The 25458-nt window shown below is 52.8% G+C and overlaps 1 protein-coding gene across 1 annotated transcript; it reads right to left on the reverse strand.

The window, feature by feature from the left end:
* Positions 1 to 853: 853 nt before the first annotated feature.
* On the reverse strand, positions 854 to 25229 carry Myh6 (myosin heavy chain 6). The gene is made up of 37 exons (XM_036199046.1): positions 25029 to 25229; positions 23708 to 23851; positions 23362 to 23518; positions 23249 to 23276; positions 22890 to 23001; positions 22559 to 22651; positions 21824 to 21887; positions 21501 to 21599; positions 20408 to 20511; positions 20178 to 20316; positions 19517 to 19785; positions 19054 to 19224; positions 17494 to 17803; positions 16833 to 16903; positions 16328 to 16415; positions 16124 to 16241; positions 15859 to 15982; positions 15515 to 15651; positions 13143 to 13398; positions 12747 to 12989; positions 12399 to 12575; positions 11981 to 12126; positions 11651 to 11741; positions 10303 to 10692; positions 9833 to 9959; positions 9624 to 9742; positions 9116 to 9312; positions 8384 to 8567; positions 8080 to 8245; positions 7858 to 7982; positions 6617 to 6925; positions 6022 to 6225; positions 3954 to 4079; positions 3571 to 3846; positions 2382 to 2477; positions 1268 to 1402; positions 854 to 922 (listed from the first exon to the last, which is right to left on the reverse strand). The coding sequence occupies exons 1-37, from the start codon at positions 25227 to 25229 to the stop codon at positions 902 to 904; spliced, it is 5817 nt and encodes a 1938-aa protein (XP_036054939.1). The 3' UTR covers positions 854 to 901.
* Between the last annotated feature and the right edge of the window lie 229 nt (positions 25230 to 25458).

Genomic DNA, 25458 nt, shown 5'->3' on the forward strand with positions numbered 1-25458 from the left:
TACATGCACCTATGTATGTCTGTGTGAGGGAATACAAAGCAAGGACTGTCCCTGCTTGGTCCATACCCCACACTGATTTGGGCTCAGCATTATCTGGTACTTGAATCCTGGAATGTCTTCATGGTGAGGCCTGATTCACAGAGGCTAGGACTGATATCGGGGGGTGGGAAGATATGCCCCATGGGCTCCATCTAAGGAGTCGAGTAGAGCGGAGCCTCAGTTGTTTCCTGAGTATCCCACAGCAGTTTCCTGTGCTTCCATCCACAGCAGTGCAGAGACCCTCTTGGCATCAGTGGGAAGCTCATTTTAGAAAGAACACATGGCCCAGAACAACTCTAATTTCTGCCAGCTCAGGGGTGGAGTGGTTGAGGATGGCTTCCACCTCCGCACCAAACTTCCCTGCCCCTGTGTCTAGAGTCGGCTTGTCTATTCAGTGCCTCTGTTCTCCCTACTCTTTGAGAGGGTTGTTGTTCTGTTGCTTTTGAGGTAGGGTCTCACCTCGCCCAGGCTGGCTTTGAACTTGCTTTCTAGCTGAGGTTACCTCTTGCTTCCACCTCCTCTGGCCTGCTGAGACTATAGGCTTGGGTCATCGCACTGGCTTTCATTTCTCCCACTTTTGAAACTTTCCCCTTTCTTTAATTGTGCAATTGACCATGCAGAGCTGGGACTACAGCTGTGCTGCCTGGGATGGGGCACCTCACTTCCCTCGTGGTCTCTTCCTCCACAGATATGGGGTGCTTTTGATCCCACAGCTCTGACACTGAGGCCGTGGTCACCCTCCTCCAGGGCCACCAAAATTCCCACCTCAGATGGACAGCTGGTAGAAAGGACAGAGAGGACAGGGAGAATCAGGAATTTGTGTTTATTGTGGGCTAGACACAGCAAGGTTCTTCAGGCCACGTTATTCCTCATCATGCATTTTCTGCCGAGAAAGGAATAAGAGGCATGAGGGCAATGGGCAAAGTGGTCTGAGGAGGCATCCCTAGAACTTTCAGTGGCTTTAGGAAGACGCTCTTGGAAGGGGGGGGGCGCGCGCGTTTAAACCTCAGGGATCTTGAAGTCTCGTGATAGGGATGCTGGTTGTTTGGAATACAGATCTAGGGCTGCTGTGAGTGGGAGTGGATTCTCAGGCTTAGGTGTCTGTGAGACCCTCAGGTTGTGCGTATTGCCTATTCTCCGTGTCTAGATGTGTGTTGGACATACGCATAGCTGTATGCAGGGACATCCTGGCGAGAGCGTGGCTAGCAATTTCCGGGGAGGAACCCACCTTGGCACCAATGTCACGGCTCTTGGCCCGCAGCTTGTTGACCTGGGACTCGGCAATGTCTGCCCTCTCCTCTGCCTCATCCAGTTCATGCTGCACCTTGCGGAACTTGGACAGGTTGGTGTTGGCCTGCTCCTCCTACGAGCGGATGAAAGGGATGGGAGCATGGGGTGAGAAGAACCATGGGCTCCCAGAATCTCATGGTCCCTGTCCCTGAGCTGCTCCTCACAGACTTCCTGCAACAGCCCCCCCCCAGGGATGTCCTGCTTGGTATCCTCCTCAAACTTGTTCAGTGCTTAAAGTCCCTCATGGCCAGCCACTGCCTGGAATGAACCCATACTGCCTGACATACCCCCTCAGAATCCAGATTCACGGCATCTATTCCGGTTGTGCCTCAGACAGATGCCTGTAGAGCTGCGAGTTTTCTGCACAGCTGTGCTCATCCACACCACACCCACAGCCCTAGATCTGTATTCCAAACAACCAGCATCCCTATCACGAGACTTCAAGATCCCTGAGGTTTAAACGCCCCCCCTTTCCAAGAGCGTCTTCCTAAAGCCACTGAAAGCTCTAGGGATGCCTCCTCAGACCACTTTGCCCATTGCCCTCATGCCTCTTATTCCTTTCTCGGCAGAAAATGAATGATGAGGAATAACGTGGCCTGAAGAACCTTGCTGTGTCTAGCCCACAATAAACACAAATTCCTGATTCTCCCTGTCCCTTCCGTCCTTTCTACCAGCTGTCCATCTGAGGTGGGAATTTTGGTGGCCCCAGAGGAGGGTGACCACGGTCTGCCCAGATCTCTTCTCTTTTGCTTTGTGTTTAGATAGGCTTTCAGTCCCAGTTACAACTCTTGGCCCTTTCCTGTCCTTTGTGCTGTCTCTACTCCCTGACTTGGCCTTACATGTGTGGACTGCTGCAGCTGGCGGGCACACGCAGGCAGGGCACACACAGCACTGGGGTACTAACTACAGCTCTGATTATATTAGACATGCAGAACACATGTCTGAGCTGTAGGTTGGAGCAGACCCTTGTCTGGGCCCCACTGTGGCAGCTACTCACTGGCTCTCACTGGTAGGTGTGTTGATAAAAGAGGGAGAGCAAACTATCAACTCACCGCCTCCTCAGCCTGGCGTTTGTAGGCCTTCACCTTCAGCTGCAGCTTGTCCACCAGGTCCTGCAGCCTCAGCAGGTTCTTCTTGTCCTCCTCTGTCTGGCGGTGGGTGGGAAGGAAAAGCCAGTTTTAGGGGGAGAGGAGCAAATGCAGTCACCATTCCCTCCCCCCTCAGCCTGTTCTTCTCCCCAGGCCTCGGCTGCTTCTCCCTCCAGTGGCTGTCAAGGGGGTGCAGTCTCTCTTTGTAAGTCAAAGGGAATTCTAGTCAGGGACCCACATATTAATGAGTGTTGGGGTGCTGTGAGGGAAGGTTCTCAGAGCCACAGGGAACTTCTTTATGTGGTCATATGGAGGGTTAGGGTCTATCCGGCCTCCATCTGGTGAATAGAGTTCCCCTGTAGCGCCATGGGCACTTTTGGCCAGCGGTTCTAAGGTGGCCAGCAGAGGAACAGTAAAGAACGCAAAGGAAATGCTAGGGTTATCATTGTCTAGATTATTCTAATTAACACAGCCCATTATTCCAGCACATTCTCCAGAGCCAGAATTTGGGCAGCAAGGTCAGTGGCTCCAATGACCCTTGGTCATTCCTGTCTCCTTGTCATTTGATGTTCTAGGATGCCACCACATTTTTGTCCACAATAGGTCATCAGTCTTTACCCTGGGCCTCTTGTATCCCCTTCTGGAATGGACCAGTTTGCCCATTTCCTTCCCAGAATTGGGACTGGCAGGTCACTGGTCAATCTCAGCTGTGCAGATGGAGTTCAGACACTCTGAGGTGCTGCTCTAAGGCTTTAGCTTCCTTGGTTCTCCTTGTAGCTCCACAGAAAATCTCTGTTGTTTCCCCCATGAACTGACTCTTGTTCCTAAAGTGCCATATGGCGTTCCTTTGTGTCTGGCTGGCAGAGGGTAGAGGACCTCTTTGCACTAGTCTGAAGCTTTCATTGTTACATGTTGAAATACTAAAAACCTGGGAAAACGTGGAGTGAAATAGTTTTGGGGAAGCAGGGGGTCTCCATTTCCTGCAAAAACCCCTGGGCTCAAGCTGAACTGCCTGCAGAACCTGTCAGAGCATCTAAAGGTGATGATGAGAAATGGAGCCTGGCATTAATGGGTGATGGCCCAGTGCAGCAGGGCTCTGTTTGAGCCCAGAGGTGGCCAGGAAAGCCCACTGTCCTGATCCGCCCTGCCGAACCTGGTAGGTGAGCTCCTTGATGCGGCGCTCGCTCTTCCTCATGCCCTTCACAGACTCCGCATTGCGCTTCTGCTCAGCCTCCAGCTCGTTCTCCAGCTCCCGAACCCGGGCCTCCAGCTTCTGCAGCTGCTTCTTGCCGCCCTTGAGGGCAATCTGCTCTGCTTCATCCAGCCGGTGCTGCAGGTCCTTGATGGTCTGCTCCATGTTCTTCTTCATGCGCTCCAGGTGGGCGCTGGTGTCCTGCTCCTTCTTCAGCTCCTCTGCCATCATGGCGGCCTGTGCACGGGAGAGGAGGGCACGTTGTCTGCTCGGGTCCTCGTGGGCTCAGTGTGCAGGCTAGGGAGATGCTGGCCTGGAGTGGGTAGGCAGGGTAGGGGACTCACATCTGTGATGGCCTTCTTGGCCTTCTCCTCTGCGTTCCTACACTCCTGCACTGCCTCTTCCACCTCAGTCTGGAGCTGGGACAGGTCTGCGTCCATTTTCTTCTTCTGGTTGATGAGGCTGGTGTTCTAGATATGAAGAGAGAAAAGTATCAAATACACACTTTTGTGGGAGGCCAGCTCCCACCTTTTAAAGGGTTCCTGTGAGGAGGAGAGAGGAATAAGAAATTTGTAGATAGCGGAGAGGAGACAGACGGAAACACAGGGAGGACCTAGATCAAAATCCAACGGTCCCTTCTGCCTCTTCAAAACAGCTTTTATAACAATGCCAAGGCGAGGGACAAAAGACCTCCGCTTTGCTAGATCAAAGCACACTGCACAGCCAAGTGTCGACCCTTCCAAACACCTGGTAACATGCTCATTACCATCATCTCCTCATGCAGCCCTGCTGGGTAAAGCAATTCCTGAGGAAGTTCTCACTAGGAAACCTCTGTGGGTTTCTACATACTTTATTGCTTGCTTCCATATTTTAGTTCAGAGAAAATTAGAAAGGGTCATTGAAAAGAAGAAGAAGAAGAAGAAGAAGAAGAAGAAGAAGAAGAAGAAGAGGGAGCAGCAGCAGCAGCTGCCGAAGGCTGGGGAGGTGTCTCACTGAAGCATCTGCCACACAAACATGAGGACCTAAGTTCAGATCCCAGAAGCCATGTGGAAGCTGGAATGGCAGTGGTGCACATCTGTAAGCCCAGTGTGGGTGGCAGTGGTGCACATCTGTAAGCCCAGTGCAGGGAGCTTAGAGACAGATGAAGCTCATCAGCCAGTCCAGTCAGTCAGTGAGCATCCAGCTTTCCCTTATCTCAGAAGATAAGATGGAGAACCATAGAGGAAGATGCCCATTGTTGACCTCCAGCCTCTACACACGTGCACACATGAACATGCATATACCGCACAAATAAAAATTAAATAAGCCTAGCTTTCAGGATATTCCTTACTTTTCCTTTCCTTATGGGAATGGATATGGTCCAGGAAATTATTCAGCTCTGAAGAAAGGAGCCGAAGGTCTGGAGTTTGACCCTTGAATGCTTTAGTAATATGTCTGTGTATCGGGACAAGGCAGTGTTCCAGGGGAAATGGAAAGATTTTAAGGGAAAATAACTAGAAATGATTATAATTAGAGAAATGTGTACTTGACTAAAGAGGACACAGTCAGTGGATGGTGTCATTTACACATACGCTGAATTATGGAACAAAAATCATACACACAAGACACTGCAATAGTTTGGCACACTCATTTTGAGTAGAACCGGATACAATGGGAGTGTATAAAGTGGTGTCCTCCCCACAGTTTGCTTGGCAGGAAGACGAGTTATGGTTCTTCCAAATGTTTTTTTCAATCTGGGTATAGGTGTGTGCATGTGTGAATAAACACATGTGATTGCAGGTGCCCACAGAGGCCAAAAACATCAGGACTTCTGGAGTCCGGAGTTATAGGACATTGTGAGCCACCTGACTTGGGTGCTGGGGACCAAATTTGGGTCCTGCAAAAGAGCAGTAAACACACTTGACTGATGAGCCATCTTTCCAGCCCCAGCTACACATCTTTAAGTTCCCTAGCTCTCCTGGCGGTGGTGGTGCACGCCTTTAATCCCAGCACTCAAGAAACAGAGGCAGGTGGATCTCTGTAAGTTCGAGGCCAGTATGTTCTACAGAGAGAGATCCAGGACAGGCACCAAAACTACACAGAGAAACCCTGTCTCAGGAAAAAAAAAAAAAAAATCCCAAGCTCCTATCTTTACAAATCAAGCTGGAGGCTGTCTTCTTGAGCAAGAGCATCAGGTGACAAAACGCAGCCCAGGGCCCCCAGATTTGTGACTCACAGGCATCACCACTCAGTCACGACATACTTCATTTCCAAGGCTATTCCTCTTCAAGATATTAGTTCTCCTAGCTGCTACTAACAGACGAGAGTTGACCCAAGAAGTGAGATACTTTGCAATCCTGCTTGACTTGCTCTAAAACTATCCTGGGCTCCGACACCCAGTGGGTTTCTGCACAGGGTCCCTAGCTCTGTCACCTGGGAGTGCAGCAGCTGCACCCGCTCACTGGTCTCAATCAGCTCCTGCTCAGCCAGCTTCCTGGATCGCTCTGTCTGCTCCACCACAGCCCGCAGCTCCTCCAGCTCCGCCTGCAGCAGGGTGTTGCGCCGCTCCACGATGGCGATGTTCTCTTTCAAGTCATCATTGGCGTGGAGGGCATCATCCAGCTGGAGCTGTGTGTCCTATGGAGAAAGTGTGAAGGGAAAGGGCCTAGACTTTATGCCATCAGAACCTCCCATTTTGGGTCTGGCACATCCCATCCCACCCCATCCAACAGCCTCTTGTTAACAGAAAGATAAGTACCTATCTCATTATTTATTCTCTATCCTAGGCTAGACTGGTCCAGAGGGCACTGTTCCTCACACCTACAAATCCAAGAGGTATGCGGCTCCTACTTTCTCGTTATTTGTGATTCCCTGTCCTTTCCTATCTCTCATTCAAGTGTGAACCAAGCCCAGCCCTGCTTAGCTTCCAAGATTGGACAAGACTGGGTCAGAATGATACGGTCCGAGACTGTTAGCATCTTTCTGGACATTCCTGCTCACCACCTCTGAGGCCCCTGGCTCCTGTTACCTTCAAGTGGGCTTGGGAATTCTTCAGGTGCTTCTGGGCCTCTGAGGCTATTCTATTGGCCTGGCTGAGCTGGATCTCCATCTCATTGAGGTCCCCCTCCATCTTCTTCTTCACCCGCAGGGCCTCATTGCGGCTGCGCGTCTCTGCATCCAGGGAGGTCTGCAGGGAATCCACCACGCGCAGGTGGTTGCGCTTGGCCTGCTCCATCTCCTCGTCCTTCTCTGCCAGCTTCCTTTCGATCTCTGCCTTGATCTGGTTGAACTCCAGCTGGGCGCGGAGGATCTTGCCCTCCTCATGCTCCAGGGAGGCCTGGAAAGAGGGGAGGAGTCAACGGTGAGTAATCCGGGCTGAATTAGGTGGGATGTCGGGGATGAGAGGATGACAGACTTTAACCAGGCTGTGGCCAAGAAAGGAGCTGTGTGACAGGCCCTGTACCCAGACTGCAGTGGAGAGGAAGTACCGGACGCCTAGGGCCTCCTGACTCCTGGACTTCCTCTGAAAAGGAAAGAATTTGACTTCTCAGTCACCAGACCTTTGGGACTCACACATCAGGAGTTCCTGACGTACCAAGAAAAAAACAATCATAGCAAAGGTTTATGTTTCTGTAGCCCCAGTCTGGGGCTGTGCCAGCTTCTTACCAATGCACAGTAACAGCGGCTAATATGTAACAAGTTCTTGACTGTGTTATCTTGCTTCACCTTCTCTGCCTGCATGTGTGCCTGCAGGCCAGAAGAGGGCGCCAGATCTCATTACGGATGGTTGTGAGCCACCATGTGGGTGCTGGAAATTGAACCCGGGTCCTCTGGAAGAGCAGCCGGTGCTCTTTACCACTGAGCCACCTCTCCAGCCCCGCTTCACCTTAATAATAATCGTACGCACAATCTTATGAGGTGCATTTGTAATTTCACCTCACAGATGAGGACAGCAAGGCACACAGATGGTCTCATGACAGGGTTCAAACCCAGATCCTTTGACCCTGGAGCCTATGTTCCTCCCCAGCTGTGTGAGCTGTCGTTTTGATGGCCACATCCCAACTGGGCAGCAAGCCTTCTGCCCTGAAATCGGACGGTGGCATTGTCCAATGTGAAAACCTTAGCTTTGGAGGTAGTTGTGCTTACTGGGTACATGATCTCCTACTAAGAACGGGAGCCAATAGATTTTTGTCCGTGGGTCAGGGTGACTCCTGTAAGGTAGGGCACAGTAGGACAGACTGGAGAGTGCAGGGAGAGTCAAACCCTCACCTCAGCCTCCTCCAGGGCCGACTGCAGCTCCAGTTTCTCCACCTCCAGCTGCTTGCGGATCTTCTCCAGCTCGTGCACATTTTTCCCCCCTTCTCCCAGCTGCTCGGTCAGGTCTGAGATCTCCTCTGAGGATCGGAGGACCAGAAAGATCAGTACTTGAGTCCTCCTGCCCACTTGGTCCACCTGCCCCTGTGGCCCTTCCCCGCCCCTCAGCTCACACACCCTGAAGGTTCTTGTTCTCCCTCTTAAAGGTCTCCAGGTGCTCCAATGACTCCTCATAGGCATTCTTGAGCTTGAAGAGCTCCGTGCTCAGGGAACGCGCCTCCTTCTGGGATGACTCCAGCTCTGACTGGGACTCCTCATACTTCTGCTTCCACTCTGCTAGGATCTGCAGGGGAGGGGCACACTGGCCAGGGCTGCCCCAGGCCCCTCCCTCCCCTGCCTCCAAGGAGAATGCTCTGGCCTCGAGCTGGCACCGACCCCACCATCACCGTGCACACTGCCCACAGCCCCACCAGGAGGCTACCTTGTCGAAATTCCTCTGCTTCTTGTCCAGGGCGGCGGCGGCGGCGTTGGAGCGCTCCACGTCCACCATCAGGTCCTCGATCTCGTTCTGCAGCCTGTGCTTGGTCTTCTCCAGGGAGGAGCACTTGGCGTTGACGGCCTCCACTGCCTCCTCTGCGTCCTGAAGCCTCTGGGCCAGCTTCTTCCTGTCCAGGGGAATGTATGTGACTGTACTTGGAGCAACAAGGCCTTGAGATGATCCCTTCTTCCCAGTTTTGATGAAAAAAGACCCAGTTTCTCCCCACAGCTCCCTGAGATGTTGGAACCCCAGTCTAGAGGAGGTGAGGCTGCTGGTGCCTAGAATCTTCTAGCATAGGCTGCTCAAGCTCCCCCATACACACAGCAATCTGGGTGGCAGTGCCTACCCCCACCCTCCAGCTGAATACCCCCAGGCTGAATGATGATAGCTCCTCTGACTAACAAGCTTTTTGCTCGTCTTATACGTGAGTATCAGGTATAACCCGGGCCAAAAGCTCACCCGTCAAAGGAATTAAATCAGGGCCAGCCAGATGTACGTCCATCACAGGTTTCAGGAGTCACTTTTCTACCCAGTGCCTCTATTGCTCACCAGGCGCCCCCGTCTTTCTGTTCTCCTACTCCAAAGCTCTGCCCTGCATCTACCCTGCCTGCCATCGTATCAGATGCTCTGCTCCTTCCTCTTTGCAAATCCAGGTGGGCGTCACAGCGGACTCACTTGGCTTCCTCCAGCTCCTCGGTCCTCTGGATGGCGTCCGTCTCATACTTGGTCCTCCACTGGGCCACCTCTGAGTTGGCCTTGGACAGGACACGCTGTAGCTCGGCCTTGGCCTCCATTTCCTCCTCATACTGTTCCCGCAGCAGGTCACAATCATGCCGGGCTGACTGCAGTGCGTGGGCCAGGGCATTCTTGGCCTGGGAAGAGGTGGGCATTAAGGGAGTGGGGCAAACCCAGCACCCCCATTCTCGAGATTCTTATGTCTATTGACGTCAGTCAAGGCCCAGACTCGCCCAAAGGAAGTGGATTCTCGATGTCTTTGAGTGATTTTCATTTGCCTACTTTTCTCCCTTTACAAATAAGGAGTCCTTAAGTGACCTTGAGGGTCAGTTAGTAGGGAGATAGATAGGTTCATAGACTGTCTCTGGCTTCCAGGTGCATTCCTGGAGTTAACGTCACGTCCAGGGATGTCATCAAGCCTGTGCCACTGTCGTGAACGGGGCCTCACCTTGCCCTCCTCCTCCAGCTGCCTCTTGAGGTCCTCCATCTGCTGGGTGTAGGAGAGCTTGCCTCGGGTCAGCTGGGAAATCAGCGCCTCCTTCTCTTCCAGCTGCCGGGACAGCTCCCCTGGAGGTGGAATGAGGGGCTCTTGGGTCATGGAAAGGGGCAACCAAAGCCCTGGTGAGGGCAGGCGAGGGCATGGTCAGGGGCACCCACCATTCTCGGTCTGCAGCTTGGCTCGCTGAGTAGTGAAGTCATTGAGCGAACGCTGGGATTCTTCCAGCTTTACTCGGTATTCATTGGCCTGGTCCTCCAGGGTCCGAGACACTTTCTCCAGGTTTGCCTACAGGCAGTAAGGAGCAGACGAGAGGGGACTGTGGGAAGGGCCAGGACTGACAGGGAAGAGGGGTTGTGTGCACCCAGAGCAGAGGAAGAAAAGAAATGGAGAGAAGCACAGAGGACAAGCGGGAAGTGAACCTAGTCAGAGCAGAAGGGACTCAGTCTGAGGAGGAGACGTGCATTGAGGGAAGATGAGTAGAAAAACGCAGGTGAAGGCTATGGAGAGGTAGGGCAGACAGGAGGTGAAGGCCAATGGGGAATAGAGGGAATGATGATGGCAAGAGATGGCAGAGAGGACCGGAAGGCACAGCTGTGAGGGGGAGGGAGAGGCAGCCGAGAGGGCCCACCTTGGCCTTGATGATCTGCTCCATGTTGGAGGTGACGTCATCCAGTTCCAGCTTGAACTCGCTCTTCTCCTTCTCCAGCTTCTGCTTCACTCGCTGCAGGTTGTCGATCTGCTCCCCCAGCTCGGCCACGCTGTCTGCGTGCTTCTTGCGCAGGGCCGCCGCTGTGGCCTCGTGCTGCAGGGTGGCCTCCTCCAGGTCCCGCCTCATCTTCTGGAACTCGGCCTCGCGCTTCTTGTTCATCTCGATCTGCACAGACGTGGCCCCGCCGGCCTCCTCCAGCCTCTCGCTGATCTCCTCCAGCTCGCGGGTCAGGTCTGAGCGCAGCTTCTCCACCTTGGCCCTGGCTGTGCGCTCGGCCTCCAGTTCCTCCTCCAGCTCCTCGATGCGGGCCTAGGCAGGGACGCGGAGGTTCAGACCTGCTTCCTGGACCCCTCCGTGGAGGCCCCCCCACCCAGGGCGCTAAAAGGCTCCCAGGTACTAAATCTCTAGCACTGGTTTTCAGCCATTGGGCATAACTGGCTGTCCTGGATCTCGCTCTGTAGACCAGGCTGGCTACCAAGTGAGTTCCAGGAAAGGTGCAAACTACACAGAGAAACCCTGTCTCAAAAAACCCCCACCAAAAAAAAAAAGGGGGGGGAGAAGGTTGGACTTGATCAGAGAAGGCGACCCTGTAGCCTAGTGCCAAGACCTGGAGAGGATGACAGCATTATTGTCTCCAAGAGGCCGAAACATTTGCCCAGGCTGTGGCAGAAGACCCTGAGGATGGTCAGTCTTCTGGCTAAAACCAGGAAGGTGTGTCCAAGAAGATGGGGGGACAGACCACACATGGATGAGGGTAAGCCTTTGTTTACAGCCTTACTGCCCTTGTACAGTGAGAAGAATATGGAGTAGAAGGGAGGGTTGGTGACTTACTCTAGGAGGTAGGAGTGAACTTCATTTCAGGGATGCCTATGGGTTCTCAGCCTATGTTAGAAGCTGGGGTTAGTACCCGAGGATTGTGAGCAGAGCAGCCTATGGGAAGGGGCTTCGTGAGGGTTTGTCTCACCCCGTGCAGAGGGGAACAGAGAGGATCAGGGGAGAATTGAGTTCTCTTAATTGTTCGAGAGCAGAAAGTCCAACAGGCAGAGAGCATCTTGGGAAAAAGAAGCCCTATTTCTAGGTATGACTCCCCAAAACAGCTTTGCCAAGTAGACGACACTTCCTTGCTCAATGATGGGAGGGCTAGTGTTCCTGTGTTGACGAATACTTGGGTCTTGGACCGTCTGGAGTCCCAAACGTTGTCTAGAACCTTAAGCCCCCACAGCCTCCAGGCTCTGACCCCCTTTGGTCATATAGGGAATAAGGTCACCTGGTTTTCCTTCAGTTTCTTCTGCAGCTGAAGAGCCAAGGCCTGCTCATCCTCAATTTTACTGTTTTGCTGATTAATGTCGAACTCTTTCCTGGAGTAGAAGGGACGTGTGACTGATGATCTTTTTTCCTCCGGGCCTGTATTTCTTTTATTGCTTTATGCCAGAACCAGCCCCCTGAAATCCTGGCCCTGACAGTGAAGCAGGGAGGCCTGATTGCTCTCACTTCCTCTGAGCTCAGGGCAGCCAAGCCAGTGGAAATCCAGCACTCTGTGCCATGGTTACCAGGCTAGCTACCCTCGTCAGCCCCTCCTGCCCACCACGGGTCATACTTCTTGAGTTTTTCTTCCAGCTGAAGTTTGTCATTCTCCAGGTCCATGATGCTCTCCTGGGTCAGCTTCAGGTCACCCTCCAGCTTCCGCTTGGCTCGCTCCAGGTCCATGCGCACCTTCTTCTCCTGCTCTAAGGATCCCTCCAGCTGGTGGAGAAAATAAAATAAATAAATGCTAGAAAGGCCGAAATCCACAGTGTATGTCTTAAATTTGAAATCCAATGGGGTTGGTACTCAAGCCTGCACAGAACTTTCTGGAAACACAAAGGACTCAGCGATATGCCTGATGAGGAAGCACAGAGAACAGAAGAGCTCCTGGGGTTGTGGACATCAGATGGGAAGGGGAGAATTCCTCACCTCTAGGCACTGACTACAAAGTCTTGACCTGAGAGAGGTGGAGCATGGCTGTTTCTACTTACATCATCCACCTGCTGCTCCAACTTGACTTTGGACTTGGTCAGAGTGTTGACCTTGTCTTCCTCGGCCTGAAGGTCATCCAGGGCCTGCTGGTGGGCCTCTTGCAGAGCTTTCTTCTCCTTGGTCAGCTTGGCGATGATCTCGTCCAGCCCAGCCATCTCCTCTGTTAGATTTTTAACCTGCACAAAAAAAAAAAAAGAATAAAAATAAATTAATAATAAACCCATTACATTGCTTTTAGTATCAGAGGATATCATCCCAGAGACCTATAAACATGCTACCAGTGAGGCCCATGCTCTGGTGTGGAAACCTCAGGAGACCTGGGCTGAACCCGAGGAAGCTGGCCTCACCTTGTTCTCTGTGGCGTGCTTCTCCTTCTCCACCTTGGCCAGCGTCAGCTCCAGGTCATCAATGTCCTTCTTGAGTTCCGAGCACTCATCCTCCAGCTTGCGTTTCTTGGCAGTGAGCTCAGCGTTCATCTCCTCCTCGTCCTCCAACCTCTCGGTCATCTCCTTCACCTTGGCCTCCAGCTGGATCTTGTTCTTGATCAGCTGGTCGCAGCGCTCCTCTGCATCAGCCAGGTTGTCTTGTTCCTGGGGGAAGAGGAGAAGAAGTAGATTAAAGAGAAGACAGATACAGGGTCTTCCAGAGGGCTGGAGCATCTGGATTCCTAGACTCTAGAGACGAGATGGGCACTAGTCCAGGAGACAGAGAGGAAGAGGGAAGAGAAAGCCATGTGGCCTCACCGCCTGCACTTGGAGCTGCAGGTCATTCTTCTCCTGCAGCAGGGACACCATCTTCTCCTCCAGCTCCTTGCGCCGAGCCTCAGACTTCTCCAGTGATTCTTTGACTCGCCCAAACTCCTCCTTCATGTTGGCCATCTCCTTCTCCGTCTCTGCGCTCTTCAGCAGAGGCTTGATCTTGAAGTAGAGCTTCATCCAGGGCCAGTTCTTGACCCCCATGAAGGCCCGGATGTTCCACTGGATCACCAGCAGGGCATCCCTGACAACAAAGTGTGGAATCAGGAAGAAGGCCGGAAGGAAGTCTCCTCAGTCATGTTATCAGTTGCACTGACCTCCTTCTCCACCTAAGTAGGTTTGTAGGCAGCAAGGACCAGGGGCATTGTAGCCTCACTTGCCGTGTGTCCTTCTAAGCCAGGATCGCTACACTGAATGGGGATTCACGACTTAGGGACTTCAACAGAAGGGTGGTGTGCACAAGAGTGTCTCCTGTGCTCACTGCTTCATTTTTAGGAGACCTTCAGATAAGTTACAGCCTATGTAGTACTTCACATTTCAGCATGCCTGTGAGCATGGCATGAAGTATAAAAACAAGATGACTGCTTGTGAACCCACCCTCTGAGCGGGGATGGAGCCTCCAGAGGTTGAGCTAGCAGTGTGCTCCACCCTCCGCCTTTCCTGGGCCTCTGCTAGAAGCAGCCATTGCTGCTGCCCATCTTGGTTTCCATTTTCTTACTTAAAATTTTCTTTCTTTCTTTCTTTCTTTCTTTCTTTCTTTCTTTCTTTCTTTGTTTTGTTTTGTTTTTCGAGACAGGGTTTCTCTGTGTAGCTTTGCGCCTTTCCTGGATCTCGCTCTGTAGACCAGGCTGATCTCGAACTCACAAAAATCTGCCTGGCTCTGCCTCCCGAGTGCTGGGATTAAAGGTATGTGCCACCACTGCCCGGCTAAAATTTTATTTTTCTGAATGTGGTAGTGCACACCTTTTATCCTAGAACTCAGGCAGAAGTGGGTGGATTGCTGTGGAGGTCAGCCTGGTCTACAGAGTGAGTTCCAAGCCAGCTCTGGATGCATAGTGAGACATGGTCTCAATTTTTTTAAATTTGTATGTCTACATGTGTTGTATATAGACACGTGTGTGAGTATGCATGCCCATGTGTGCCTAGAGGCCAGAGGAGGACATTAGGCATCTCTGTCACTCTCTGCCTTATTCCATCGAGTCACTAAACCTGGGGTTTGCCGGTTCAGTTAGGCTGGTCTCCAGCAAGTCCTGGTGAGACTTGTACCCCACATTGCTGGTGTCCCAGGTTTATGCAGCCACACCCTGGCTTTTCATGTGGCTGCTGGAGATGGAACTTATATACTCATGTTTGGGCAGTAAACACCTACCTCCTGAGCCATTTCCCCAGCTCCTCATCTCCTTACTTCTTCAGAGAAAATATTTTAACAGTGTACAAAAGAAACTTTAAACAATGCATTTCTGAGCAGGCCATGGTGATGCACACTTTTAATCCTAGTACTTGAGAGGCAAAGGCAAGAGGATCTCTGTGAGTTCGAGGCCAGCCTGGTCTACAAAGAGAGTTCCAGGACAGCCAGGGCTGTTACATAGAGAGACCCTGTCTCAAAAGAAAGAAAGAAAGAAAGAAAGAAAGAAAGAAAGGAAGGAAGGAAGGAAGGAAGGAAGGAAGAAAGAAAGAAAGAAAGGAAGGAAGAAAGAAAGAGAGAGAGAAAAAAGGAGAGCTGCACACTTGATGACCTGAGTCTGAGTTGAGTCCTTGAACCCAAACAGTAGAAAGAGAGACCCAACTCTGTGGGCTGTCCTCTGACTTTTATATATGTGACATGGCATCTCCCCAATAAATAAATGAATCTAATTAAAAAAAACTAAGTATGTTAAAAATAAAATAAAATATTTTTCGAAGTCCTATCCTAGTTTATACATCAGCAGACTTCTTAATTATGCCAGTGTTTTAAAGTGTTTTTGGAGCCAGTAAAACAATGATTCAAAATGAAACCTATTGGGAGGCGGATCTCTGTGAGTTCAAGGCAAAGCCTGGTCTCCAAAGCGAGTTCCAGAAAAGGCGCAAAGCTACACAGAGAAACCCTGTCTCGAAAAACCAAAAAAAAAGAAAGAAAGAAAGGAAGAGAGAGAGAGAGAAAGAAAGAAAGAGAAAGAAAGAAAGAAAGAAAGACAGACAGAAAGAAAGAAAGAAAGAAAGAAAGAAAGAAAGAAAGAAAGAAAGAAGAAAGAAAGCCTATTGTAGTAGTTGCTTGGCCACATCACTAGCCAGCGGTGGAGCCAGGGTCTGAACCCAGGTCTTCTACTCAGCACTGCTTGCCTGCCTCTCACCTGACACCTTTCTCTTCCCTCCTGCCTCACCTGCGTTCCACTATCTTCTTGAACTCAATGCGCATGAGCTGGCCTCGGGCCTGAGCCTGGATTCTGGTGATGATGCGGCTCAGCCTCTCATCACGCATCTCCTCCAGCAGCCCCAGCAGCCCTGCCTTGAAGAACACCTGCGGAGCAAGTGGGTAGAACCAGCGTGGGGCCCAGCCTCAAAGGAGGGTGACCAGGGTAGAGGTGGGGGAAAGACTGTCCAGTGAGCTCTTCGGGGACCCATCACCTGTGCATTCGAGGTCTGACTGTGGGGATGCAAAAGTCTCAGCTGCGCCACTCAGCATGGCTACCTGCTCTGCAACCATTACATGGAGTTCCAGACTCACCTTGGTGTGGCCAAACTTGTACTGGTTGTGGTCAATGTCCAGGGAGCCCAGCAGCTTCTCCGCCCCCTTCCTGCTGTCAATGAATTGGCCCTCAGGGATGGCCGCTGGGTTCAGGATGCGGTACCTTGGGAGGGAAGTTCTCAGAGTCATTTGCAATCTGTGTGGGTCTGTATTGCCTACAGAATTCCAGAGCCACCACAGACCCCCACGCCCATCAAGTCAGCCCACCCCTGGCTCCCTGAGCCCTGGGGCACCCCTTACCCACCTCTGGCGGAAGTCCCCATAAAGAATTCGGTTGGGGAAGCCCTTCCTGCAGATGCGGATGCCCTCTAGCACGCCGTTGCATCGCAGCTGGTGCATGACCAGGGGGTTGTCCATCACCCCTGGGGCAGCAGGGAAGAAGGGAATCAGCCTCCAGGTAAGTGGACGGCAGGCAGCCTCCCCTGACTAGAACCTCCCCACAGCTCACCTGGAGCCTTCCGCTCATTGGGGATGATGCAGCGCACGAAGTGAGGGTGGGTGGTCCTCAGGTTTGTCATCAGCTTGTTCAGATTTTCCTGAGTGAGTAGAGTGGAGGGTCAGGGGCCATGAAGACCTTCCCTTGGGCCCCTGAGCACTGGGCTCCAGATGCCCCGTCAACAGAACCACCAAAGGAAGCAGGGTGAGTTCAGTCTCATACAGTGGTTTGGTTTTTTTTGTTTATTTGTTTTTTTAGAGACAGGGTTTCTCTGTGTAGTTTTGCGCCTTTCCTGGAACTCACTTGGTAGCCCAGGCTGGACTTGAACTCACAGAGTCGAGTGCTGGGATTAAAGGCGTGTGCCACCACCGCCCGGCTACAGTGTTTAAATACCAAGAAAATGATCACGCAACTAGCTTCTTTCCTTCCCACACACAGAGCATCAGGATAGAGTTACAGCCAAAAGGCCCCGAGCCTACCCGCTACAGGTGTTCTGGAATCTCTGGGCCCTTCTTACCCGGTGGAGAGCAGACACTGTCTGGAAGGATGAACCTTTCTTCTTGCCTCCTTTGCCTTTACCACTGTCTCCTAACAACACGAGAAGGACCAGTGAATAAGATCCTAAAAATACAGGCACTCCTGGGCAGGGGCAGGGCTCTGGTCCTCAAGGGCTGTGTGACTTTGGGTAACTGTTTTCCAGGAGGGTGGAAGTAACCACCTCTAAAAGCTGGGGAGAGTGCTGGCTAAGATAAGCCTGTACGACAGCTCACCTGGAGTTCAGAAAACACTATCACGGGCCCTGTCCTTTCTCTCTCTAACCCCACCTTCATGCTTTTTCCATTTTCTCTTTTTCAACTTCACCCTAGTCATTTCAAACCACACCTGATTTCTCTGTTCTCTGAACTGGGAGTTCATCTGCCCTTTGTTCAGCGATCTTCTCGGTGTGTGTTAAAAACTCCTTTGTGTATTGCTCTGTGCTGGGCATCTACAGAAATGTGTGTGGCACCCTTGCTGACCGCCAGGTGCTCTCAGTCTTCAGGAAGCAGACATGTGTGCCAGTACCCATGGCACATGGTAGGGGATGCTACAGGGGAGTGGAGATGGACTGGCTGGGTTCCGTGGCTGCCTCCGGACCCCACACTGCGGGCCCCAGCCCACTGTAGGGGTTGCCCCCTTACCAGTATCAGCAGAAGCGTAGGTGGAGAAGAGTGTGGCCATGAGCTTGAGGGAGGACTTTTGGTACAAGCCCACCACCGTCTCATTGAGGGGGTCCTTGTTCTTTTCCAGCCAGCCCATGATGTTGTAGTCCACAGTGCCGGCATAGTGCACCAGTGAGAAGTGGGCTTCCTGCTTCCCCTTGATGTTGCGAGGCTTCTGGAAGTTGTTGGACTTGCCCAGGTGGTTGTCATACAGCTTGGCCTTGAAGGTCATGTCTGAGGCCTTGGGGAACATGCACTCCTCCTCCAGGATGGACATGATGCCCATGGGCTGACAGGGTAGACCAAGGAGAGAGAGAATCCCTGTTTACACTCCCACACTGCCAAGAAGACTCACAGACCTGCATTGCTAACGCGGTGAAGGGTGCCTGGGGGACCTCTTGGACCAAGATGGGAAGATGATATTCTTTCTTTCTTTCTTTCTTTCTTTCTTTCTTTCTTTCTTTCTTTTTTTTTTTTTTTTTTTTTGGTTTCTTGAGACAAATTTTCTCTGTGTAACAGCCCTGGCTATTCTGGACTTACTCTGTAGACCAGGTTGGCCTCAAATTCACAAATTCACAGAGCTCCTTCTGCCTCTGCCTCCTGAGTACTGAGATTACAGGCATGTGCCACCACTACCCGGCTGATAATATTCTTAATTAACTTATATCCAATTGCATCTCGTGCTGCCCCACATAATTCTTTCCCCCAATAGCAAAATAGCTATGCATCCCTAATCACTCCCCTCAAGGTCTGCAAAGCCTAGAAACAAGTTTCTTTTTTAGGCTGGGGACAGACATGTGTCCACAGAACTAGGAAGGCTGCAGAGGCAGCCAGAACCCTGTCAATTCAAGGGTTGGCTGGGGGTGGGGTGTCTAGGTTGTGAAAAACCCTTTCTCCTTTAGAGAAAGCGGTTCTTGGCTTTTCTTGGGACTAGAATTCTTTTGAGAATTTGGTGAAGTTGGAGACCCTTTCTCTAGAAAAATGCATATGCCCCCCCCCCCCACGCCACAGTCTAGGGGATTCTGTAGTCTCTGGAAGATGAGAGCCTTGGAATTCAAGGAATGACTCAGCTTGAGGGAAGTTCCCATTTTCAGTGGCTAGTGACCAACTGCATGCAGATCAGATCCTGGGCTCTGGCCTGTAGCAAAGGGCAAGGCACACCGCAGGAAATCATCACGGCACAGGGGACACTCGTCTCCCGAGGAGACTGGCTGGAAATTGGTTATTTCTCAGCAGGCAAGAAGAGCAGACATTTCCAGTTTCTGTCTAGGATCTTTCCATGAATGATGTTCCTTATGTGATAGAAGGGTCAGGAGTCCCTGGGAAGTGACTATCATATAGTGGAACAAGCTTTCCTCAAAGTCTAAAGAAAGAGGACAGCACCTGTGGGTGCCCGTGACCTTGCCACAGTGGGTGAAGCTTGGCTGGGGAGCAGCTTGGGATTCTGGGGACTGTAGTTTCCTGAGGGTAGAAAGGATGGACCTACTACTTTTCTGGGTTGGCAGAGAAGGGAGCTCGGGTAGTGGAGACCGGACACACCTTCTCAATGAGGTCGATGCAGGCCTGCAGGTCCATCCCAAAGTCGATGAACTCCCACTCAATGCCTTCCTTCTTGTACTCCTCCTGCTCCAGCACGAACATGTGGTGGTTGAAAAACTGCTGCAGCTTCTCGTTGGTGAAGTTGATGCACAGCTGCTCGAAGCTGTTGAACTGGAGGGTGTGGCAGCCAGTCAAGCAGGCTGACTGGGGGTCCGAGTGGCCATCAGGCTCAGCCTGGGGCTGTGCCACACACCTGCCCGAGCCCAGCACAGGCTTGGCTGGTCCCCTCCCAGGTCATGACAGGGAAAGGAGCCTCTCCTGAGGGCAGGGACAGGGATTGGCTATCACTCCACCATCCCCACTGCCACCCTGTGCCTGGCCCATGGCTGGCCCTGCACACGTGACTGAAGGTGTGTGTGAGTGAGGGGCCAGTGGTGTCCCAGGCCAGGGCTGCCAGACTCACATCGAAGATCTCAAAGCCGGCGATGTCCAGGACACCTATGAAGTACTGGCGTGGCTGCTTGGTCTCGAGGGTTGCGTTGATGCGTGTCACCATCCAGTTGAACATCTTCTCGTACACTGACTTGGCCAGTGCCCCGATGGAGTAGTACACCTGCTGTACACTCTGCCCCTTGGTGACATACTCGTTACCCACTTTCACCCGAGGGTGACACAGGCCCTTGAGCAGGTCGGCTGAGTTCAGCCCCATGAGGTAGGCGGATTTGTCAGCATCTGAGTGACCGGGAGAGTGGAAGTGCTTTCAACACCTCCCTTCCTAGTCCCCCTAACTTCAGATCCGTGCGGCTGTGGGTCCACTTGCCAAGGCCTTGTCCCACCCCATCCCCCAACCCCCTTTCTATCCCACAAGCCTCAGTTTCTCCAGCTTGCCTGGGTGAAGACATTGACCATACTGCTTCTCACATTCTTCCCAGTTCCCCCTACTTTCTGTAGGAAATCCAAACAATTTTGTTGCCAGCCTAATTCCTTAAGGCTTGTTGAAAGAACCGTTGGGCACAGCATGGGAGATGTAGTCCCTAGCGACTGTCTTCAGCATGTGAGGTCAACAGGCCTCTTTCAGCCCATGCAGCACCTAGGGTTCCCTCAGCCCTGCACCTCCTCCATACCTTCGGTGCCGTCTGGCTCCGCCTGCTCCTCCCGCTGCTTCTGCTTGAATTTCATGTTTCCATAGTGCATGATGGCGCCTGTCAGCTTGTAGACACCCGCCTTCTCCTCTGCCGTGAAGCTCAGCACGTCAAAGGCGCTCTGGGACAGAGGGAGAGGCGTGGAGGGTGGGTCCAGGGTGATCCAGCAGCTCTCCAGAACCCCCAAAGGCATCTCCAGCCTCCTCACTCACATCAGTGGCCAAAAGCTCCTCGGAGTCATCGATGGAGGCCACAGACACCTCCCCCTGGGATACGAAGGCGTAGTCGTAGGGGTTGTTGGTGACCAGCAGCATGTCTGTGCCAGCAGGGAGGGCAAGGTGGGGATGGGGGAGACGGAGGTCGAGAAGGGGAAGGAGGGGAGCATGGAGGAAGAGTGGAGACAAACAGGACAGGGAGGAGGTAGAGAAGAGGACAGTCAGTGAGGGCCGATGAGCGAATACAAAGAAGTGAAAACACAGGGCGGTAGGGGCCAGGAGAGAAGCCACCCGAGGACCCAGTGAAAAGGAAGAAGGAGCATGACACGTGGGACAAGAAGTGTGTGAAGAGAAGGGAGAAAAGGAGGAGGAGGAGACATGGCAGGGAAGAGAGCAAGGACACAAAGTGAGGAGCAAGGTACTTGACAGTCTTCAAGAGAGGAGCAGACCAGCAGGGAGGAGGGAGAGAGGAGCAGACCAACAGGGAGGAGGGAGGAGGGAGAGAGGAGCAGACCAACAGGGAGGAGGGAGAGAGGAGCAGACCAGCAGGGAGGAGGGAGAGAGGAGCAGGCCAGCAGGGAGGAGGGAGAGAGGAGCAGACCAGCAGGGAGGAGGGAGGAGGGAGAGAGGAGGCAGACCAGCAGGGAGGAGGGAGGAGGGAGAGAGGGCAGACCAGCAGGGAGGAGGGAGGAGGGAGAGAGGGCAGACCAGCAGGGAGGAGGGAGGGAAAGAAAGGAGCAGACCAGCAGGGAGGAGGGAGAGAGGGCAGACCAGCAGGGAGGAGGGAGGGAAAGAAAGAAGCAGACCAGCAGGGAGGAGGGAGAGAGGGCAGACCAGCAGGGAGGAGGGAGGGAAAGAGAGGAGCAGACCAGCAAGGAGGAGGGAGGGAAAGAGAGGAGCAGACCAGCAGGGAGGAGGGAGAGGGGGGCAGACCAGCAGGGAGGAGGGAGAGAGGGGCAGACCAGCAGGGAGGAGGGAGGGAAAGAGAGGGGCAGAGGAAAGAGGGGAAAGAGAACTTGGACAGAGCCAGGGGAGGAGCTCCATAGGTGGGCTCGGGGGAGGACATGGGCAGTGGTCAGGCTGGCTTTACCCAGCAGCTCCGGCTTCTTGTTGGACAGGATCTGGTAGAAGATGTGGTAGTTCCTCTCAGCCTTGAGCTGGAAGATCACCCGGGACTTCTCCAGAAGGTCTGAGGAAAAGAGGAGGGTAGGCAGGTAAGAGGAAAGAGGTGAGTCAGCAAAGGGATAGGGATCAAAGCAAGAGGCTCCCACATCGTGGTGAAGAAACCCAGAAGAGACTGGTTTCAGAAAAGAATATTAAAGCCACGAGTAGGCAGAGATCTAGGCAGAAGACTGAGGACAAGAGGAGATGGGGCTGTGCAGTGGGAAGGGAGCAGGCGTGGAGGGTACTCACAGGTCTCTATGTCTGCAGAAGCCAGCTTTCCAGTGGCTCCGAAGTGGATCCTGATGAATTTCCCCTGTGGGTAGACCAGACAGAGTAAAGGAACTGGCCAGAAACACGGAATCGCATCTTGGACTTTAGCCCAATCCAGAACGCCCTGGATGATTCTAGAAGTAAATGGTCTATTTGGCATTGTAGTTTAGCATCAGTAAAACCAGGAGAAGACAGCTCACTCCCAGATAGCAGTGAGAGGCTGCGGGGAGAGCAGCAGCCAGGATGAGTCCATGTCAAAGCCTGGCTAATGCCTGTCACCTCCCGCCGCTTCAACCTGGCAGTGTTCTGTGGGGTAGAAGCCGGTACCCCTGTTTCACAAGCGAAGGGCTTGGGCTCAGGGAGGTTGGTGACTTGCTCAGCCTGTGGAAATTCAGGCTTTTGGCCCCAGAGTGTGTTTTTCCTCTCAAGTCAAAGTGAAAACATTTTGGAAATGCTCATCAGAGATTTCAGATATGGTCCAAATCAACTCTGCCACATCTGTGGACAGTTTGGATCTCTTTCCTGGGTTCCCAGAACTCAAGCTGTGTGTGTGTGTGTGTGTGTGTGTGTGTATGTATATACACATGTGCTTAATGATATCCAAAATCAGAGGTGACACAATCAACCAAATATGTTAATTGTTGGCAGGACAGAACTCCCATTTTCCTGACAATTTTGGATGAGACCATCTGGTAGTGGTCCAGGATCACTCACAAATCTGGATGAGTTGTCATTCCTGACGGTCTTGGCGTTGCCGAAGGCCTCCAGAGCGGGGTTAGCCTGGATAATCTGGTCCTCCAGGGTGCCCTGTAGGGGCAGAAGTTCAAGTGGTTCATCTACTATTCACTTCTAGAAGGTTTTGATTGGCTGGATGCCTACTCTGATCCCCAGGAGTGGGTGGGGCTGGATGGGTGGTGAATCCTCAGACCACACACACACACATCTCGGAGTACGCGTGTCCTGCCGGGAGCATCTGTAGTGACACTCACAAGCCCTGCTCTGCCCCCTGTACCTCCTCTGCTGAGCCTGTGACCCACACACTCACCTTGTTTGCATTGGGATTGTCCTTCTTGCTACGGTCCCCTATGGCTGCTATGCTGGCAAAGTACTGGATGACACGCTTTGTGTTCACAGTCTTCCCCGCTCCGGATTCTCCACTTGAGGCAACAAGGGCAATCAGAACCCAGGAATCCCACTGTTTTTCATACCAGGTTCTTCACACTCTTCCTTTCCTAGTTCAGGCCACCAGAGCCCAGCACTATCTGAGAGTTGCCTTCTAAAAAGAGCCTAGTTCCCCATACTCTTGCAATTATACCCCGGAAAGCTCTCCTTCCCACCTGTACCCCAGGGATCAGCCTGGGCATCCCCACCCACAACCCCTGTGAAGGCATAGTCCTTGCTCACGTGATGAGGATGGACTGGTTCTCCCGATCTGGAAGAGAGAAGAGGAGAAGCAATGGGTTGGGGCTAGGCAGGGGCTAGGGAAGAGGGGACACAGGCCAGGGCACCAGGCTCACCCGTCAGCATGTACTGATAGGCGTTATCAGAGATGGAGAAGATGTGGGGCGGGGCCTCGCTCCTCTTCTTGCCCCGGTAGGCAGCCACCACTTCAGCATTGTACACCGGCAACCACTTATAGGGGTTGACGGTGACGCAGAAGAGGCCTGAGTAGGTCTGAGCAGAAGACAAAGCCAGTGTGTGGTTGATAGGGGAGTCAGAGGCATCCCTGGCCACATCAGCTGGCTCCCTTCACTCTGCAGCTTAACGGGGAGGTCAGGGTGAGAGGAGAATGGGCCTTTGGGGAACTTTTCTACCCCGTTTTTGTGAGTCCCCTGGCCTCTGCAGCGTGTAGCAGTCACTCACGTAGATCATCCAGGCTGCGTAGCGCTCCTTGAGGTTGTACAGCACAGCTGGTTCGTGCAGGAAGGTGAGCATGGCCATGTCCTCGATCTTGTCAAACTTGGGCGGGTTCTGCTGCATCACCTGGTCCTCCTTCACGGTCACTGTCTAGAGAAGGAGAGTGGGTGATAGGATGGGTACCACTGTCCACAGGCTCTTGTCAGATCCCGTCTGCCAGCCTTGTGCCCTTTCTCTTCCCAGGACACAGTCCTGACTTGGCACCATTCGCCTAGTTCTTAGGTGGCAAGGATCCCAGCTTCCTGCCCCTAACTCCTCTAGGACTCAAGCCCCAGGTGATTTTTCCGCCCGTGCTCTAAAGATATTCTAGGGTTCCTTTCTCTTGCCAGCTCCCGACCCTGCCCAGTGATCATCTCTTTTCTGCTCCCATGTTTTAAATATATAAAGGCAAAGCTGGGGACTAGCAGCTCCAGAATCTGTGTACACTGTGTCGTGTGTGACTCTTGGGTTGTCTCCTGAACACTCCAACTCTGTGCTCTTCATCAGTCATAATTGGGGTTCAGTTGGCATTGGTTTGCTATGCGTTGATGCCAATAGCATCTGGCCACCAGGATTCAAGTGTTTTTATAGTGGATCGGTGGTGGCTCTTAACAGGTCAATGATGTGCCTTCATAGTGACCAGAGCTGGCTGAACCAGGACTGCTTAGAAACCTTTGTGGGTTGTAGCCATCAATCCACACATCCTTGGGAAGGAAGCAACATCCAGGCAGCAAACCTGTGAGACACACAGCTCCGAACCCTGCTGGTGACAGCGGGTGAGTCTCATGGGTAGACTGAGGGAAAAGAGGCTTTTGGGAGTATGCCGGCCTCAGGACTCAGCTCTTGGCTCTAAAGTTCTGCCCTTTATATTCATCTGGGTCTGAAATTGCTCTTGGTTTAGGGGAAGGGAATTTGAGAAGGTGAACTCTTGGGGGAAACTGAGGCACGGACAAGAGGGATGTAGCTGCCAGAAAGGGAAGCTGCCTTTAATGCTGCACCTGCGTCCTTCATCTACAGCCCTCCCTGAGGAGGAAGACACTGTCCTAGCAGGTCTCCTTTCTGGCAAGAGAGCATCCCTTGGGTGACACTTTGGTGCACCTGCTTAGGTCCCCTGAGAAGGTTCTGATGCTGAGGTTCTCAAGGGAGCATACCTTGGCGTTCCCACCCTCTTCTCAGGCTTTTAGTTCCACCCGACCCCTTTCCCAAAGCTGCCCCACGCCCCCCCCCCGCCCCCCCCCCGAGTCCCCCTCCCTCCCTGCGCCACCATCTTGCCACTTGGTACACATACCTTGCCATTTTCAGTTTCGGCCGTGACCTTGCCCCCCTCCCGGGACACGATCTTGGCCTTGACATACTCCTCCTTGTCGTCAGGCACAAAGCACTCTGTGCGGATGTCGAAGGGCCGAGTCTGGGCCTCCAGGCGCTCCTTCTCGGACTTGCGGAGGTATTGGGCCGCTGCCCCAAAGTCAGCCATCTGGGCATCGGTCATCCTGTCACTCTTGCACTCTGAGGAGGGAGACAGGAGGACCTGTCATTCCTGGTGTGGGCCCATGCTTCCGTGTGCAGCCTCCTCTTTTCTACCCCACCCCTGCCCTGCCTCTTCTACACCAGCTCCTATGGCTCTCCCACCATAGCTCCATGGAAAGTGCCTGCCTCCCCAACCCTGAAGAGTTCTGCTTCCCTTGCCTCTGAAGTCATCTGAAGGAGGTTCTCTGCCA

Source organism: Onychomys torridus, chromosome 9, assembly GCF_903995425.1.
Source record: "Onychomys torridus chromosome 9, mOncTor1.1, whole genome shotgun sequence".
Taxonomy (NCBI): domain Eukaryota; kingdom Metazoa; phylum Chordata; class Mammalia; order Rodentia; family Cricetidae; genus Onychomys; species Onychomys torridus.

What these genes read in the sequence shown, in the direction of transcription:
- Myh6 (XM_036199046.1), bottom strand. Translation starts at nt 25,229, where the DNA reads ATGACCGATGCCCAGATGGCTGACTTTGGGGCAGCGGCCCAATACCTC. An exon ending in CAAGAAGCCGGAGCTGCTGG is followed by an intron (nt 20,512 to 21,500) that starts GTAAAGCCAGCC and finishes CTGCTGGCACAG; the next exon opens with ACATGCTGCTGGTCACCAAC. An exon ending in AACGCCAGGCTGAGGAGGCG is followed by an intron (nt 1,403 to 2,381) that starts GTGAGTTGATAG and finishes ATCCGCTCGTAG; the next exon opens with GAGGAGCAGGCCAACACCAA.